This window comes from Larus michahellis, chromosome 4, assembly GCF_964199755.1.
Source record: "Larus michahellis chromosome 4, bLarMic1.1, whole genome shotgun sequence".
NCBI lineage: Eukaryota > Metazoa > Chordata > Aves > Charadriiformes > Laridae > Larus > Larus michahellis.
In genome coordinates, this window is record NC_133899.1 from 40516513 (window position 1) to 40535258 (window position 18746).

Sequence of the window (18746 nt, forward strand, 5' to 3'; positions counted from 1 at the left end):
GCCATGGTGAACTTCGCCCAAGCTGTGCGGGACCACTGGGTCCACATCCTCGTTCCCTTGGGATTCGTGATTGGATGCTACTTGGACAGGATGAACGATGAGAAGCTGTCTGCCTTCAGGAACAAGAGCCAGCTGTACCGGAGGTCAGCTTCACCCTGCCTCTAGGGGATACCCCATTGTTTTGCAAAGTGCTTCTCTGCTCTTTTTGAGTCTTAAGTATGAAAAATAAAAAATTGTTGATGCTGTCAAAATATTAAAGGGAAAACAGCCCAAAAGACTTCCAGCCAGTGTTGCTGAAGGGTTGAGGTCACCAATGTCCCCTGACAGCTGGGGCTTCGGAAGCTGCCTCTGCAAGCTCGTTCTGCATCCTGCAACGCGGGAAAACATCCTTTCATCTCTAAAACTTCAGCAGGAAACACAAGGCTTGAATTTTAATTTTCAACTTTTCAGTGGCTTATAGCAAACTTTTAAAATTATCAAAGCACTTTTTAACTAAATACTTTTATAAATTTGTGTCATTTAAAAATAATAACCAAGTTTTTGAAAATTAACATTTATGTTGGCAGCTGCTCTTATCTTCACTGGAGCTGCAATTACACATTTGGGGGGACTTCTCGGGGAGAGTTTAGATGACATAATGCATTACCTCATCTGTGTCAGGTCTAATTCTTTATTAGACCATGGGGCTAACGAAACAGCAGGAAAAAAAATCATGCTGCACAGCACGACTAACTAGTAGTAGCTTGTTCAGACGACTCAATCCATTGAAGCTTGGAAAAAAAAAGAAAGACTGAAAGATTTTTAGCTGACAACGATTGCAAGGAAAGTTAAATTTATGCATAACTCTAAGGTACTCTAGAGTAATTAATTGCATTTATTAGTAATTATTCTAAAAAGATTATCCTAATTTTAATCTTTCCTCCATTTTTTTCATTTCCACACAGAGAGCTTAAGCCTGGTGAAGAAGTTACATGGAAATAAAGGCTGCTGATGAGATGGAAAGTATTTTCGTTTGATTCATCGTCTTATCTCACATGTTGGAAGAATGGGATTATGGGGTTTATCTTGAGAGAATACGTAAAGCTACAGAAAAGGACACCTGCAATCCATCAGGGCTGGCTTAATTTCCAATCTTACTTTTCAGAAGATGTAATTACATGACTAATAGGCGTCCAGGAATTACATTAGTCCACAAGCGTTGAGAACCTCCTGTCCCCAGATGTCATGCTCTGGAGGGGGGGAGAAACAGCTGTGTAATAAAGAAAAACTATGCAAAAATCATTGATGTTGTTCTTGATCTGTAGGGTGTGGAATTCATGTATTTATAGCTAATTGATGAACTAGCCTTCAAAGGAACACATCACATAGACACAGAACCTGTCTGACAGCAATTTGGGTTGTAACTGAATCTGAACAAGTGTCCCAGGGTGTCACTGGGTGCCAGTGCCCCACGGCCAGGCAGAGCCCCCATTGCAATGTCCTGTCTGTCCCTGGGCCAGGGCATGCTTTGGGGAGACAGCTATGGGGCTGTGGGGTAGTCTGGGGGAGCTATGGGGCACTGTGGGGTGCTTTCAGGGGGCTACGGGGTGCTGCTGTGCAGTTACGTGGTTGGGCAGTATGGTGGGTCTATAGGGGTGCTGTGGGGCAATTTCAGGGGGATATAAGGCACCGTTGGGATCTGTGGGGCAGTTTGGGGGACCGTGGGGCAATGTTGGGGGTCTATCAGGTGCTGTGAGGCAGTGTTGGGGGGGTTATGGACCACTGTGGGGCAGTGCTAGGGTGCCATGGGGTAATTTGGGGTGCCACGGGGCAGCATGGGGGGGGCTATGTGGTGCCGTGGGCTCACTCACCGCCGGAGGCAGATGAGGTCGATGTTGGGGAGGCAGCGCCATGCCCACTGCAGCCGCCTCAAGATCTGCGCTGCCTCCTCTCGGGGGGGAAAAAAAAACACACCCCAAAAAACCCCTTGGGGACCCACATCAGCGCCCAGACCCCCACAAACCCCCCCAGCACTCCATAGCCCGCCATACCCACACCATTCTCCCCGTTCCTCTCCTGTACCCCGCAGGCCCGCGCCAGCCCCAGCTGCAGAGAGCAGCGGGGGGCGGAGCCCAACGGCGGGGCGGGGCCTACCAGCTCCCTCAGCCAATCACGACGCCGCGCAGGGGGAGACCGACACGGGGCAGCGGCGCCACAGCAGCGCCCGTAGGGCCCATTAACCCCCAAATCCCCCCAAAATCCCCCCAAAATCCCCCCAAAATCCCCCACGCCACCTCCCCGCCGCCGTACCAGATGCGATGCTGCAGCACCTCGGGGCAGTAGAACATGGCGATGGACCCAAAATCCCCCGGATTCACTCCAAAAATGGGGCGGGGTCGGACAGAGCCCGGATCGGGCTGATTAATCCCCTAAAAAACGGGGAGCCCCGGGCGGCTCCCAAATGGGGTGAAAAAACCCGTATTGGGTTAACGGCGGCGACCCCAAAACGGTTTAACGTATACTTAGGTAAAGTTTAAAAAGTTTTGTATTTAAATGACTTTAAATAATAAATTTATATTTAAATAAATTTGTATTCGAGTAAATTAGCATTTAGTAAACCTACATTTAATTACATTTAAATTTAATTAATGCGTTTTATTTATTGTTTTTATTAAATTTAACGAATTTCATTTAATTAAATCCAACTAAATTTAAGCGAGGTTTTAAAAAAACAATTCTGTGCCCTAAACCTGCCCAAAGCCCCGCAAAAACCACAAAAGATCCCAAAACCAATATCCACAGAGTTTAAATATAGCAATTTAAAATTATAACCGGGTAACATAAAAAGGTGATTTTGGCCCCAAAATCCTGGTAAATGGCCCCAAATCCAGCACCACCCCACTTTAAGTATGAAGATATTTAATGTATAATTTGAATACCTAGATTAAAAAAGCTTTTTGTCGCAAATCAGCCCCACCCACCCCCAAAAGTGGTAACCCCAGACTTTAAATGTTGCTTTATGTAAGTTAAATCTTAAAAGCTGAATTCAACATCATACCTCTCAAACCCCTGCCCCTCGTTACTTAATTTAAACCGCCGTTTCTCTCCACTAGCTCTCGGATAGTCACTGAGGCGTCTCAAGGGGTTATTAGTCAGCTAACGAAGCCCAGCCCTATTAGCACTGGGGCTGAGGGGAGCGCAGGACGCCAGAGCCTGAAACGCCGTCCCCAGCTGCCTGACTAATCCCACACGCTTCGCGCCTCGTCCTTTATAACGTCGCTCGTCCCGCCCCCCAGCCACCCTCCGGCCAATAGGCGAGCCGCTCGCCTCAGCGCCGCTGGCCAACTCCCGCCTCGCTGCCGTTGGCAAACCTGGGCGAGGGGAGGGGCAACCCCGGAGGGAAACCGGCGACCAATCAGCGCCTTCCTCTTCCCCGCCGGGAACAGCCGCGCGGGACTGAGCCAATAGGAAGCGTTCCCGCCTTGCGCTGCTGGCTAATCAGCGGGCGCCGCCGCTTTCACGCCCTTTCACCTCAGCGTGGCGGCGCGGCGGGAAGGTGGTGGCTGGGGCGAAGGTAGCGGCTCTCCACACACCGACCGTGACTGGGACGCAGCTTTATTTAATGCTGGACGTGCAGCCCCATGGACACAGGTGAGGTCCATGGGTACTGCATGGGAGGCTCAGGCTTGCATGAGGAGGTGACAGGGGTGTCCCAAGGCAGCTGGGGTGCCGTTGAGAAGTTCCTGGGCAAAGGCTTGTTCGAGCTGCAGAGGGGAAAGAGTGGGGCGGTGAGGGGCTGAACCACATCTGTGCTCCCCCCACATCCTTCCCCAATCCTGCCCCACAGTCTTCCCCACATATGCTGCACATCTCCCCCTTCCTGCCCCACATATAACCCACATTCCCCACCTGTCCTACAGCTGCCCCTCACCTGCAGGACAAGGGTGCGGTTGTGGGGGCCATCATGGGGGCCCAGCTCCTGCCCCACAGCCAGCGTCACCCAGTGTTCAGGGCGGGGGCCCAGCCCAGCGCGGTATCGCCCCACCTCTGTGGATGGGAAGGAGGGAGGGCGTCAGAGGGGCATGTGGGGCAGAGCCTATGGGGCAGTTAGGGGGTACCTATGGGTCATGTACAGGGCTGCTGTAAGGTTATGTATGGTGCATCTAAGGGGCAGGTACAGGGCTGCTGTAGGGCAACCCATAGGGTGGTTATGGGATATCTATGGGGCAGGTGTAGGTCAGTGTGGGGCAGTTCTTGTGGTGGTACTTATGGGGAAGTTATGGGGCTGCTATGGGGCACTTATGGGGCAGCTATGGGTCAGTGATACAGCATTTACAGAGCAGTTATAGGGAACCTATGTGGTACTTATGGGTCAGTTATGGGGCAGGTACAGAACTGCTATGGAGCAGTTATGGGGCTAGTATGGGGCAGTTAGGGGCCACTTACGGAGCAGGTACAGGACTGCTATGAAGCAGTTGCAGGGTACTTATGGGGTACCTGTGGGGCAGCTCTAGACTTATAGGTCTGTGGTTACTCACCCTCCCGGAAGCGCTGGGCGTCGAAGGCCTGCACCAGCTCCCCGTCCTGTAGGGGACCTCCCTCTGCTGTGGGGCTGGCGTGTGGGGCACGGCAGTGCACCCCCAGCTTCCCGGGCCGTCGCCGCAGGAAGAGCCCTCGCCGGGCGCTGGCCACCAGCAGTCCTGGCCGAAGCCCTGCCAGCAGCTCCCCCACGGCAGGGGGGTCCCCGCTGGCCCCTGGCCCCGCAGCTTCGGAGGGCAGCGTCTCTGGGGCGGGCAGCAGCAGCAGGCGGGGCAGCATCCCGGGGCGGGGGGTGGCCCCCGGGGGCGCGGGGGGGCCTAGCAGGTAGTCACCGGGGGGCAGCCAGCCCTGCCAGGACAGCTCCCCCCCCAGCCACAGCCGCAAGCCCAGGCACGACTCGCCTGTGGAGGGAGGGGTCGAGGTGGGGACACGCAGACACCCCCCCCAAGCAGGGGACCTGCCCCCACCTTGGTGGTGGTGGGCGGTGGGGAGGGGGTGTGGCCTGGGAGGGGGCGGAGCTAGTGTCGAGCCGGGGGTGACATGAGGGGGCAGGGCTGGGGGCGGAGCCGGGGTGGGAGTGTGTGGGTGTCAGGGTAGGGGGCGTGGTCAGCGCTGGGGGTGGAGTCAGTGCTGGGGCGGGGCCGGCATGGGGGCAGGGTCAGCTCTTGGGGCCCGGCTGGTGATTGGGTGAGGGTGGGGCTTAGTACCCGGGGGCGGGGCTTACCCTGTGTCGGTGGGAGGGGCTCAGTGCTGTCCACCACGATGGCCAGTCTCAGAGGGTCTGGGGGCGGTGCTTCGGCTGGGGGTGCAGGGTCAGATGGGGTGACCCCATCATCAGCTCTACTGCTCCACAGCCCCCTAACCACCCCCCTGTTGCCCTCCCCCACCCCTCAAGTCACCCCATTTCTCACAGGCATCCTCGGTGTCCCCATTGGGCTCCTTAGCTGACACCTCATTGGGGCTGGTGGTCGACACCTGGGGATGGGGGCAGCTGTTGGCAGGCTGCTCAACACCCCTCATAACTGCACCACATGCATCCCATAGCACCACCCCCTACCCCCCACTTACCGTGGTGCTGTAGGGCTGGGCATCTCCATTGCTCCCCTCCGTGGGGCTCAATCCTGCCTCCTTCTGGGGCTGCCAGCCGCCATGCTTCAGGGGCTGCCTGCCTGTTGGGTCCAGACACCTGGGTCCCCTTCCCATCCCCTCCCCATGTCCGCTGCTCCCCAGATGTGAGTTCCCTCCCCCACCTACCCCCAACCCCAGTCCTCCCCCACCCAGTGCCCTCCAGCTATGGGTCCCACATCCCCTGCTCAGATGTGGGTCCACTCCCAAACCCAGTGACCCCCACATTTGTGTCCCCACTAAAACCCAGGTCCCCCTCTCCCACACCTGGTGCCCCCTAGATAATGGGTGCCTCACACCCATGTGCCCCCACACACCCAGTGTTCCCTCCCCATTAGTTCCCCTGACATTTGGGTGCCCCCGTGGTCCGTCTCCGGTATGTCCCCCCGCACCTGGCTTTTGGGGCAGCGTCAGGAGCTGATAGACCTTGTACGGCCGGGGCCCCTCCAGGCGGGAGCGCTCCGGCACCTCCTGTAACTCAGAGCTCTTGTTGAGGGCACAACGCAGCCGGGTCTTACAGCTGGCGGGGTCTGGACGCACTCCAGGGCGGAGCCGCCCCTTGAACTCCGCCCATGCCTGCCACACCCACAGGGGGACATGTGATGACGATGTACATGACAATGCAGGACGGCAACATGTGAAGGCAGATCACAGGGACAGAGGTGAGAGGGTGGGGTCTCAACCCCGCCCACCCCGAGCCCTGCCCTGCCCACCCCAGGCCCCGCCTGTGTCACCTGGCAGAGGGCAATGCAGGCCCCGCCCCTGGCCCCGCCCTTGCCCGCATGCTGCCAGGGTATGCGGATGGCTGTGTGACCAGCGTCGTCCCACACCAGCCCGGGGAAGTGGCCACTCTGCACCTGCGCCACCAGCCAGGGACGCAGCCGCCGCCCGCTGTGCCCTGCCATCCTGGGGGACACTGTAAACAGGGGACAAGGGGACATCAGCATCGAGATCATGGGGGTGCCAGGTCTGTGGGGACTTGGGGGCATGGACCATGGCCACCAGGACCTCAGGGACAGCAGGTCTGTGATGACGTGGTGACATTGGGACCATGGGGACTCCAGGGCCATGGGAACATGGGCGCTGGATGCCAGGTCTGGGGGGACTTGGGGACAAGGGACATGGGAACATGAGGACACCAGGACCACAGGGAGCAGGACCATAGGGACACAGGGATGGGGACACATGAGCACACCCTGTGAGGACATGGTGACATGGACACCAGATCTGTGAGGACATGGGGATTGTAGGGACATAGACACCAGGACTGTGGGGACTTACAGAGAAGTACACCCAGTCTATGGTGACATGGACCCCGAGACCATGGGGATATGGGGACACCAGGACCATGGGGATGTAGGGACATGGGGACACCAAGACCATGGGGACACCAAGACCATGGGGATGTGGGGACATAAACATCAGGACGATGGGGACACCGGGACTGTGGGGACAGGGACCGCAGGACCGTGGGGACATGAGCACCAGGTCTATGGGGACGGGGACCATGGGGACACGGGGACCCGCAGGGACGGGGCCACCTACCTCCCGTCGGTTATCTGCGCGGCGCCGCTTCCGCGAAATCACGTGACGCCGCCTGGCACCGACACGGCTTCCTTAAGCCCCGCCCTTCCTTCGTGCGCCCCTAGGACGCAGAACGGGGGGGTGGGGCCGCTCCGCCCTTATTGGTCCGCCCCCGCAGCCGTGGGGGGCGCGTCCCCAGCTCGGCCGGCGCGTGGAGGAGCGCCGCGTCCCGGCGGGGCTGGGCGATCAGCCGCAGCAGTTACTCGGTGTCGTGCCCCTTGCCGGCGGGGAGGTCAGCCCGGCCGTTAACTCATTTTTACTTTGCAAAGTTTTAGTTTTGGGTTCCAAAGCCTCATTTGCAGGCTCCAAAGCAGAATTTGCAGGATCCAGCTCCTGATTTTATGGACCAAATGCTCATTTTAAGGCCCAAAGACTCATTTTTAGGGCCTAAACCCACGTATTTATGGCCCAAAGCCTCACTTCTAGAGATCAGAGCCTCATTTTTATGGTCCTAAGGCTCTGTTTCAGTTTGCAAAGTCTCTTTTTTAGAGTCCAAAGCCATGTCTTTAGTTTCCAAAGCCTCATTTTCAGGCTCCAAAGGGGCATTTTTGGGATCCAGACAGTTGTTTTTAGGCTCTAAGCTGTATCTTGTGTGTCCAAATCCTCGGTTTTACGGTCCAAACGGCTCATTAGGTTCCAAATCCCTCATTTTTAGAGTCCAAAGCTTTGCCTCCAGTGCTGAAAGCTGTGTTTTTAGGCTGGTAAGGGGACATTGCAGACAGGTCAGGTGCAGGAACCTGGCTTGTGCAGGTGCTTCTGATGTCACTTGTAGAACAGTTCCTGATTGGGCAGGTGCAGGAACCTGGCTTGTGCAGGCATTTATATCATTGCCATCCTAGTACCTGATAGGGCAGGTATGGGAAACTGGCTTGGGCAGGTGCTTGTGATGTTACAGGTGGTAGGATTTTTAATTGAGTATTGATGGAACCTGATCATGTAGTTCTGTATGATGTCACACCTGGTGGTGTAATTAATATGGCAGGTGCAGGAGTCAGGCTTATGCTGCTGTTTTAATGTCACTGGTGGCTCTGTAGCCCATGTGGCAGGCGCAGGAACCTGGATTGTGCAGGTGTTTATGTCACTGCTGGCTTTGTCCCTGATAGGGCCGGCCCGTGTGCCTGGCTTTGTGCCTGTGATGTCACAGGTAGCTGACAAGGTGATAGCACAGGTGTGGGAACTTGGCTTTTGCAAGGGCTTGTGAAGTCACTTGTGGCACAGTTCCTGAGCAGGCAGGGGCAGGAACCAGGCTTGTGGTCAAAAAACAACACTGCAGACCTCATCACTAAACTGTCTGTTTTGCTGTATTTCCTAAAGGTGTTTTCATGTATTGAAAGTTAAATTCATTCCATGTGAATTGTCGCTTTAGTAGATGAATCAAACTAGCACTGAGGTATTCATGGGAGGCCTCAGAGAAATTCATTCCATAGGTCTGTGCTATGAATTCTTTACAGCTGAACATTTTATAAAGAGAGTCTTCTTCCCAAAGCAGCAGATAAATTTTTCAGAAGATGGAATCATGGATGCAAGCTGCTTTGTGATGGAATAGTTTTATTCTTCATAAACTAAGTTTAAAAAAAAAACAAAAAAGCAGCATATTGTAGACCTGTACATTGCTTACATAGTCATCAGAAGTACACGACTTTCTGAAGAACCACAAAAACCTTCGTAATGTGATAATTCTTGAAAACACAGAAGAATAAACATTACAGCTAAATATAGATTTTCTCTTTGTAGCTCGGCTTATGTTTTGCGCTCTAAATACTGGAGAGCAGCCAAGACTGGGCCTCTTGAAATTTCTCACTTGAAATTGGTTGGGTGATTGCCGCCATTACTCCTGACAATAAACCATGTTACATTTGATAACAGGTAACTGCAATTGTTTGGTTGCTTCAGAAAGTCTTCAACTGGTGAAGTACTTACTGTCAGTAAGAACTAGCTCTACGAGGATTTACGTGGCATTCCCCATTTATTAAAGTAGCTCAGGACTACACACGGAGGTTTAAATTAAATTGGTTTTCAAATAAAATACTGGAACCATTGCTTCACTAACAAGAACACAGATGTCCCATCCACCAAGGTGTGCAGCTTAATGAACCATCTAGTTCAGGCTAGGTGATCAAATCACCCTCATTCTTAATGTGTGGGGCTTTTTTGGTGTGGCATAAAGCATCCCTTGTTCTATACAAAACAGAAGTGCTCCAACAGGTACATAGAACATACCTGTCACTTTCAGTTTTTCCTAATTGATGTTTTCATTCTCTCTTTAAACATGAACTTTTGTCATCAAAGATGAACACCTGTGTATTGAAGTCTCACACAATTTTATAAAGCACCTGTTTTTAACCTGTCCGTGGGCATTGTCCATGGCTCCTAGGAAACGACAGGATGGACTTGGAGCCAAGAAGAAGCTGCCAGAACAAGGCTAAAATAAGATCATCGCTGTTTCTCCAGGCACCATGATTTGACCCCTGGAGAAGGTGCTGAAAGCCGAGGCAGAGAGAGCATTTCAATGATGAAGCTGGGAAAAATGAAGAGCCCATTATCTAGAGGCATGGTGGGCCTAAGAAATCACCAACCTGAAGAAAACGTGCCCAGGAGACAAGAGGACAATGCCCAACTCTCCAAGAATTTGGGTTTGGGGGCCTTCTGGCTTGACCATGGCCAATGGTGTTTGTTGCCAAGTCCAGTGGTAGCCAGCAGAGGGTCTCTGTCCGTCAGCAAAGCCCCACAGCGTTGGGATGGGGACCCCCTCACCAGGGCTGTGCTGCAGTATCCAAGCTGATTGTCCCACCTGGGATAACGGTGTCTGGCCACACTCTGCCTGTCCCAGCCAGGGAAAATGCCAGGCTTGGCCATGGGCTGGCCCTAGCTGGGATGTGCCGGCACAGGCAAGGCAGGTACTTCCCGATGTTTTGGGTTATTAAAACGATTTTGCAGCTAGACTCTTGACCTTTTGGAGACTTGATTCCACAAGACTCATGAAACCTGCCTGCTCTCCCCAAATCCAGGCCAAGTCTTGTGTGGGACAGGCTGGGCTAACTGGCACCAGCATTCCTGGCATTCCCCCCCAGCCCGGACACCTGTGCCACAGACACCTATGCCACATTCCCGCTGTCCTCTTCACTTGGATGTGTCACCCCCCACTCACAGGAAAAAGAAGGGAGGGGTAAGTGACTCAGATTCATAAGTCCCCAACAGCGTGGACTGAAGTGAGACAAATCTCAAGGTCCATATACAAACATACATTAATTTCCCAAAATGATTAGCGTAGGTCTTAACTAGGTCCATGATGATTGGTTAGGTATAATACCTATATGGTTAGTGGTAAGGTACACATTATGTTATTTAGCAACAGGTATACAACAAATTATGGTAAGCAGTAAGGTACACCTGGCATTATTTAACCACTCTAACCATTACTTAACAACTGTAAGGGGAAATAGAAACAGAGGGCTAGAGAAAGGAAAAAACAGAGAAAAAGATAACGAGATCACCAATCCCAGTTCCAGCATTGAGCCAGTCAATCATGGGGGGGTTGTCTTGTAGGAGTGCTCCTCTGTGTATTCCCCTCTTTACAAAAATCCCCCATTGTACTCATCTTCCTCCCTTTTATGTTTGCCAAATTAGCACAGCCCGCCCACCTCATTATGGGGCAGCCTTGTCTCAGGTTTCTCCCCCCCCAGGTGACTCCCCCACCCAGGTGACATGTAGCGTGATTTGTGTGGGGAGATGAGAGCTATAGTCATACATGTTTAGCATGATGTCTATAATCTTCGTTAGCATATGCAGGGTGTGCACTTTCATATGCATTTCACAGAGAATGAGGCAAAGGTCACTTCGGACACTATGGCCTTGGACAGAGAACTAACAAGCTCATCACACAACCGACAAACCGTCTTGTCTTCACAAGGCAATCTTCCCACTGCTTTTCAGGTGCTTGTGAGCCTTATCAGTTCTTTGAACACCAGGCCTGCATTACTTATCTCCTTGTGAGTGTTTTGAGACCTTCGAGCTCTCACCGTTTCTTTCAGGGAATTGACAAGCTGTCTCTTACAGGATGGTGGGACACGCACAAGCGTTTCCTTCTGGTGCATCTGCCGCAGATGCATTTTCCTTCCAGGGAGACCCAGAGGATGGTCCCAGCTCCTCCATGGACCCTACTGGCACAGTGGGGTGATGCTGCCTGGACCTTCCTAAGAGATGCTCTGTGCTCTTGTCTTCAAGCCTTCTCCCATCCCTGTGCTGGCCCTGGGGCAGCCCCCAGGGGGGGAATGCCTGGCCTGTGCCCTGCCCGGTGTGGCTGCGCTGCCCTCCTGGCAGCAGCTCCGTTCTCCACCCTGGGGGGAGTCAAGCCCTGTCACCTGTGGCCTGGCCTAGCCCCAGCTCCGCAGGGAAAGGAGATGTCACCAGAGATCAGAGGGTCAGGGCTGATCTTGGTGTTTCCTTTAAAAACAAACATTTCTTTAGCGTTTCACTGAGCCTGCAGTGGAAGAAACAGGGCAGCGCCGTGCTGGCATAGCGCTTTACCATGGACTCCCTGCAGAGTGCCACCAGCACGACCTTAAGGCTTCTCAGGATGGAGCCAACTTTTCTGCGCAATGCTGCACTCTCTGCACCTTGCAATGAGCTTGCATTTACCATTTTCTAGCTGTCCTGCCTTAACTACTTCATCTCTCTCTGCAGAGACCGGTGGCTCGAGGCTGTGTCCCTGCGGTTCACTGCTGAGATCTGGGCTCTGCAGAGAGAAGAGGGCTCTTAAACCAGCCTATGGTGAAGCAGCTCAGGTAGGCTCCTTGGCCTTGGAGCTCAGGCTCATAAAACGCTGAGGCTGCTGCCTGGCTTTGTAGAGCAGAGGCAAAACATGCTGGAGGAGCAATGTGAACATCTCGCATAGGGAAGCAAGGCTTTGGAAATCATATTTTGGATGCCCCAAAGATCACAAACCCTGTGGTCCTCAGCACGTGGTCCTTTCTTCTGCTTAGCACTCCCATCGCAACAGCAAGGGCACGAGATGTGAGCGAAACAAAATATGCCTGTTAAGGGGGAAGCACGGAGCCCTTCGCCCCTCTAATCCCCTCTTCTCTGCCCTCCGATATGATGGGAAACGGCCTGCGCACAGCCCTGGGGTGGGGGACGGAGCCTTCACACACCTTGAAGTGCAGAACGCCCAGCCCAGGATCACACCAACTCCATGCCCAGTGCCAGGAGATGCATCACATTGTGACTACAGGAGACAGTCATTCTGATCTGAGCCACCGCTGTCGGTATAGAAACAGACAACACTAATTAAGCAGGCAGAGGAGAGGGTGGCTGTGCTCCTCTCCTAATGCACACAGCCATCTCGCTTCAGGGATGGCCTGGTGTCACTGAATCCACAGCGACCCAAGGTACCACCTTTCCTCAGGGACCCGAGGGTGAAGGCAGAAGGGTGCAGCTGAGGAGCAGATTATGCAGATCTATGGAGGAGAAGGTACAAATGATTTTGAGGGCTACAGCCCTGTAGACAATTGGTGTATGTCCCCACAAACCACTGCTGCCAAGAGCAAAAAGCATCACAGTGAAAAGCAGGGGCTGGGGGGAGACATCAGTGGGTGCAGGGGGCTCAGCCGGGGCACAGCTGGGGGTGGAAACCAACAGCAGGGAATAGGGACAGCATCCACATCCACCCAAGATGCTGGAGTCTTGCCCCCGGGTGATTTGCCTGTGGCTCCCTGGGTCTGGGCAGTGGTGAGAGCAGGCAGGGACCCCCGGCACTGGCCCCGCATGCCACAATGCATCACCATGGCCAGGCCAGGGCCACTGGATGGAGCTCCCCAGGACCTGGCAAGGTGGTTGGGGCTCAATGGGGCAAGGTAAGGCAGGCTGGGGGGGGCCAGGGCTTGTCCCCCAGCCTGGGGCAGTATGAGGCGGTGGCTTCCCTGGGATGAGGGGGCTGGGTTTGAGCCACGGGGAAGGCGTTGGGGTGGTTTCAGCTCCCCTAGGTGTCCCCTTCCATCCCCTCCAAACCCTGGCCTGGGAGAGCCAAGGGCCACGCAGCCCCAGGCTTGGGCAACTGCAGGCTCCCAGGCTGCAAACATAGCAGCGCTACTGGGAAAACAGCCGTTTCTGGCAAGAAAAAAAGGGATATAAAAACAGAAAGGGAAAACAAGCACAATCTCATCTCTGTGAGAAAACAGGCTGTTCTAGAGAGCCACATTGCTCTGAAAGCTGGGTAATGTCACCCGGGGCACGTGCTGTCCCTGTTGCACTCCATACGGGGATGCCAGGAGCTGGCACTGCTTTGGCCTAGGGTTGTTTTCTTTCTGTGGAAAGAGAAAAGTGAAAGGGAAACACAGCTTGTTTTTTAAGTTGACAGGTCTCTTGGAAAAAAAGGTTGCTGCAAATGAGTGAGTTAGGGTAAATTGTCATGCAGCTAGGGGCCAGACATCTGAAAGGTTTACAAACGCTTGAAATTCCTACGAGGAAGTGCTATTAGTTCTGTTACGTATTTAGGGAAAATGAGGCTAAGAAAAATTGCTTCTTCAACTAGATATCACCATCTAGCTTCGACAAGACATGTAAGAATTAAAATATCCCGGTTAGATACTACAAGAACTGAAATAATTGTAACCAGAAATTTACATATAATAAGGAAAGCTACCCATTGCTAGATCATATCATTGCAGTCTGACTGGGGTCACAAAAATACTGTGATGTATTGGGCTGAAGCAATGATGGTGTCAGGTTATGACTGTTAATCCGCTGTTGAAGGTAGAGGTGCAAGGAAAACCACTAGCATCCTCCTGAAAGCTGTTGTGAGGTGGCACTCAGTGTATTGCATGGTTCTGGCTGCTGCATAGCAGGTCACCTGAGGGGCAGAGGGTGGTGTGATTGTGTAGCTGTAGGAACTGGCTCAGATGGGTCTCAAACCTCAACAGCCTGGCAGATTACAAAGAGAGAAAAATAAACAGAGATGTAGAAGAATGGAAAGAAATGGCTTACAGGAGTAGAAAGGCATCTAATTGGAATGAAACAGAAGATAATAAGATTGGGAGAAATTTTGGCAGAGTGTACCAGAGACTAATTCCTGACAGTGAATCTATTAAGCAGAGGTAGAACCTCTCAAGGGGGTGGGTGGGGAGAGGTAGCAGGAGACCAGTTGGTTGGAATATGTAAGACTATAGAAAACATCAGAAACCATACAACTATAAAGGAAAATTCCTCTGGAACTACACCTATTCTACCAGTTCTTTCCCATCCATACGTTTATAAGCTAAGCTTTATAATTAAGAGAGGAGAGAAGAGTCACAGCCATGATTATACTCCCTCACAAGTGCTTTTCCTTTGGTTCTTAATGTTATTATTGCTGCTTACAAAGCAACTGAGCTTTGGAATCATGGCTGTGAATTGGAATGAATTTGAAAGCAGCTCGGAGAGTACTGCACACAGCAGAGAAGATGGCAGTGCCAGCTGGGAGCAGTACTTGGAAAGGAGAAACCTCGTTCTGCAGTTCCTGCACTCTGACCTGAGCCTCCACCACCTTCACCACCAACGGAAGAAAGCTGAGCTTTTGAAGAAGTGTTGCTTTTACTTGGAGATTGAGCCCAAACACATGACTGTGAGAGAACATAACCTGCAGGTACGTCACATTGACATCTTGGAACTAATAGATCCCATCCAATGGGAGAGGATGAAGCAAGTGGGAAAAAAACAGACTGAAATCCAGCTGTTGCTTTTAACTGAGCTGTTAGAACAGCTGGAACGAGGTCGGGAGGAGCTGAACTGTTGCATAGAGACCTGTGACATGAAAACTTTCCTCTCTGGGTGGGACAGGATTATGCAGAGACTGTCCAAACTCTCTGAGTTTATGGAAACTCTCATTCCCTTGCAAGTGCCAGGACAGGTCTATGTCAAGCATCGTTTGGTGACACGTGCAGAACTCACATATATAAACCCCATCATTAGGCTTTCTCTTAGTACAAAGATGCCACTGATTTTTGATCGTGAAGAATCATTTGCACACAAGGACTGGGCCAAGCTCAAGTGGTTTGATGAAAATCCAGAGTCAGGCGTCGAACAATGTGAACTGCAGATTAAAATACTTACAAATGGGAGTCAGGCAGAAGCAGGATACAGCAGGCTTCAGCCAGTCAGCTCCAACGTGTGTATAGTCCAGGACCTGCAGCCTGGCAGATCATATGAATTCACAATTAGAAGATCACGCACTCACACATTTGTCTTTGGAGATTGGCACGACAGCATTACGTTGAAGACAAAAACTGACGCTGTTGAAGACGTGGACAGCAGCACTTGGACACTAGAAGGATAAGGTGGCACACAAGAACATTTTTCTCATTTTATCCATTTGAAAAAGATGAAAGAGAAAAACGAAACCTTATATTTAAACATTTTGCGTAAAACTGAACTCATTCTGTTTTCAACGACAATTTTACAAGTGCCTTCCCCAAATCTTCCCAGGTTAACAGTAACCCATTCCAAATTCCTCACACAAAACAACATCCTTAGGCAGCATTCAGGACTCAACACTCACTTCCCACTGCCAGAACTCACAGGTGGGAGCAGCCAGAAGTAGGCAGTTTTGCAGGACACCTTGGATGCAAAGTGCAGGAGATAGAAGCATCTCCATCATGCAGTGCTTTCCATCCACCAAAAGACGCCCAGTGTCAGCTTCTTGCAGTGATGTTGGTTTGGGGTTTTTACCCCAAGTTATTTTTCTCCCTACATCCTTCCTTCAGAACACCTGAACCACATCCTGAACGCTTAGCATAACTCACCCTAATTTATCTCCCATCGTTGGTTCCTCTCAGCATCTACACCCTGTGCCTTATAAGTACTTAAGCATGATTTCATGCTCAGCCCTCCACAGTGCATGAAAAGATCACTCTGATTGAAAAAACAACAACAAACTGACCACCCCCATAAGCCCCCACAACAAAAAGGGAAGGGTAATATGTCGACATGACCAATATGTAGAAAACAATCTTTTCTGCCATGTACTGCAGTTAATACTCATTTTCTCTTTTTTACCACTTGGTTCAGTCCAAATATAGCTGTCCCCACGCAGATTCTAGTCAAACCATCACATAGACAGACCTTTTAGTAATAAAATTCATAATTTGAATAAATTCAAATAATTTTTACAATTATGGCTTAAATATCAAAAAGAAATGTTGAGATTCATTCTTCATTCAGAGGAAAAAAAATACATCTATTTTCTTATAACACAGAGGTGACCAAGCAAAGTATTTCAGTCTAGGCTTTACCCTCCAAGGAGTAGCAGTAAACATACTTTCCCCACTGAGAGAAAAGAGATGTTTTGTGAGGTCTCTCTTGGTCTATACAAACACATGGTCAAACCACACACAAGTGCATTGGGCTGAGCCACCGCACTTGGGGTGAGTCTCCTCATTCGTGTTACATGTAATGCAATAACCATCAAAAAAACCAGGGGAGAGACTCTTCACTTACATTAGATCATGAAAATGAGACCCACTGGTTCTAAAGGGACCAAGATGACTTTATTAGAATAATACTGCCACTATGCTCAAGCATTTACCCCAACAATTCCACCATCTTTGGCAATTCTTAACATCATCTTGGAAACACACAATTGTATTTCAGTAGTCCACAAAATTATTCCCATACAAGCTTATTTTGGAATTGCAGTAATATTTGCAAAATCAGGCTGGCACAGAATCAGGGATGACATCAAAGAGGAGCAATGAATTTTACATCTTACCAGCCTTTATCAAGCATCTTTAGAACCAGAAGGAGTTACTTCCTATGGGCTTTTGTCCCTTGTGGAGTTGCCAGCCATGTGCCCATTATTACACTTCAGGAAGGGCAGAGCAAGCCAGAAGTAGAAGTGCAGGAAGGTCGTTTAAAATAAGGAAGAGAACAACAAAATTTCTCCAGAGGTTCTTGAGTCAAGTCTAAACACAGAGCCATGAGAAGAAACACAGCGTTAAATAAGGACTTTTCCAGACATGATGCTTTCTTACTGCACATTCCTCCACACTAGAAAGAGCCATGCTGCATTTTCACTTGCAAACACAGGACAACATTCATCCCTGCCATAGCGTTGTGAAGTCATGGGGACCCCTTACTTAGGTCAAGGAGGACTTGTGTCCCAGCACAGCAGGCACTTGGTGCAAAGCCACCTTGATTGCATCTTGGCTCCATCCCACCTGAACATCTGGAGACAGCCAAGTGTGTGGTCTTGGGGAGAGCTGAGACTGGCACTTCATACATTCAGAATTGAAATGAGATAAAAGACACCTTCCCTCAAAACCATCACGCTTCAAAAAGCAGCTCCGTGATTCGGCAGAGAGCACCACTTCACTGCTCTACATCTGTATCAGCCATACGTTACTGGGCAAAAGCAGCCTTCTCTAGTGAATGACAGCTTCCAGTTCACACATACATTATACACGTATATGCTGTGGTACATTTATCAAGTTTCCATCACCACTCTTAAAAATGCAAGCCATAAAACACTGAAACAAATTCATAGAGTTAGAAGTTAATAAATCAGAAGCAGCTTTAAAAAAAATATGGGGTAGGAAAGGGGGGGCTCTTACAGGAGGAGATTTCAAATAAAACTCAGAAGAGTTTAAAATACGCTTGGAAATGTCAGCATTTCCTGGTAGGAGTGGTCCTCCCTTTTTGTTAACTTTGTACTGGTGAGGACAACCTCCTTTGTACCAAGAATAAGTAAATCAATTTATAAAATCAACTTGGCTTTGGCTCTGTGATATTTACGTGATTAGAGAACAGTGCTTTGGCTAGATAGAGTTCTCTCTTTGCTTTCTTCCTTCACTTAAAAAAACCAAACCAAACAAAAATGTTTTTCTCCTTTGAGAAATGAGAAGCCTTAAAAATTCCCTGGCCTTGGTTTTAAAATGAGTGGTAGTACTCAGAAGCTTGGGTTTTGGCAAATGGCAGCTTGCCACGCAGCTCTGTTGTGCGCAGTCATTCTGCCCTCGGTGAACGGACTGAGTATTTGGTCCCCAAAGTGCAGCTGCACTGGCAGATAGGATGGGGGCTCCGCTGAGCATCTTACAGTTAATACTATCATTATCAATAAAGTCACATACTCATCCATCCATTTCCAATGCTTTTTGGTTTGCTAGAGCTGAAAGTTCCTGTCCAAGGTTGCACTGATTAAAAAACCCCCAAGATGTCAAAGCACACGCTGAAGCTGAGCTGTCACTGTGCACGGGAAGACACTGGCTCCACGAGTCATTAAATAATGGAAAGATGTGTCCTTCCCAAGGCACACGTAACACAGTTCAGGTTGAGGGACGAGCTCGTCAAGGTACAACCCATCCTCATCAGCGGAAGGCTGAAGTCTTCCTAACAAAAATCCCCTGGGCTGCAGCGTAGCAGTTGTGCTGTCTGTAACACTGAAGCAGCCTCCTCCACAAAGGGCTGTGCGCCAGGAGTTACTGGTTCCCTGTTGGCATGGGGATGGGGACAGCAGGTTAGTGGCCAGAAGAGGCTCCGATGATACCATCACA

General features: G+C 50.9%; 3 protein-coding genes across 6 annotated transcripts; 2 read left to right on the top strand and 1 right to left on the bottom strand.

Moving 5' to 3' along the window:
- The first annotated feature begins 3 nt into the window (after positions 1-3).
- Positions 4-1281, top strand: NDUFB1 (NADH:ubiquinone oxidoreductase subunit B1). The gene is made up of 2 exons (XM_074584187.1): positions 4-143; positions 945-1281. The coding sequence occupies exons 1-2, from the start codon at positions 4-6 to the stop codon at positions 979-981; spliced, it is 177 nt and encodes a 58-aa protein (XP_074440288.1). The 3' UTR covers positions 982-1281.
- A 1332-nt stretch (positions 1282-2613) lies between these two features.
- On the bottom strand, positions 2614-7287 carry LOC141742286 (interferon regulatory factor 9-like). Of its 3 annotated transcripts, XM_074584190.1 has the most exons (9): positions 7189-7287; positions 6378-6559; positions 6036-6219; positions 5587-5687; positions 5430-5493; positions 5243-5317; positions 4518-4919; positions 3911-4026; positions 2614-3743 (listed from the first exon to the last, which is right to left on the bottom strand). In XM_074584190.1, the coding sequence occupies exons 2-9, from the start codon at positions 6546-6548 to the stop codon at positions 3660-3662; spliced, it is 1197 nt and encodes a 398-aa protein (XP_074440291.1). In that variant the 5' UTR covers positions 6549-6559; positions 7189-7287; the 3' UTR covers positions 2614-3659. The 3 variants fall into 3 exon arrangements, with proteins under 3 accessions (XP_074440291.1, XP_074440289.1, XP_074440290.1); XM_074584188.1 differs by lacking the exon at positions 7189-7287 and having other exon boundaries at positions 6378-7158; XM_074584189.1 differs by lacking the exons at positions 3911-4026; positions 7189-7287 and having other exon boundaries at positions 3579-3743; positions 6378-7166.
- Positions 6568-15535, top strand: LOC141742287 (fibronectin type III domain-containing protein 11-like). 2 transcript variants are annotated; one of them, XM_074584191.1, is made up of 3 exons: positions 6638-6665; positions 11911-12011; positions 14585-15535. In XM_074584191.1, exons 1-3 carry the CDS (start codon positions 6638-6640, stop codon positions 15533-15535), a joined length of 1080 nt encoding a protein of 359 aa, XP_074440292.1. The 2 variants fall into 2 exon arrangements, 1 of the variants encoding a protein (XP_074440292.1); XR_012586658.1 differs by lacking the exons at positions 11911-12011; positions 14585-15535 and adding an exon at positions 9679-10365 and having other exon boundaries at positions 6568-6665.
- The last annotated feature ends 3211 nt before the right edge of the window (positions 15536-18746 follow it).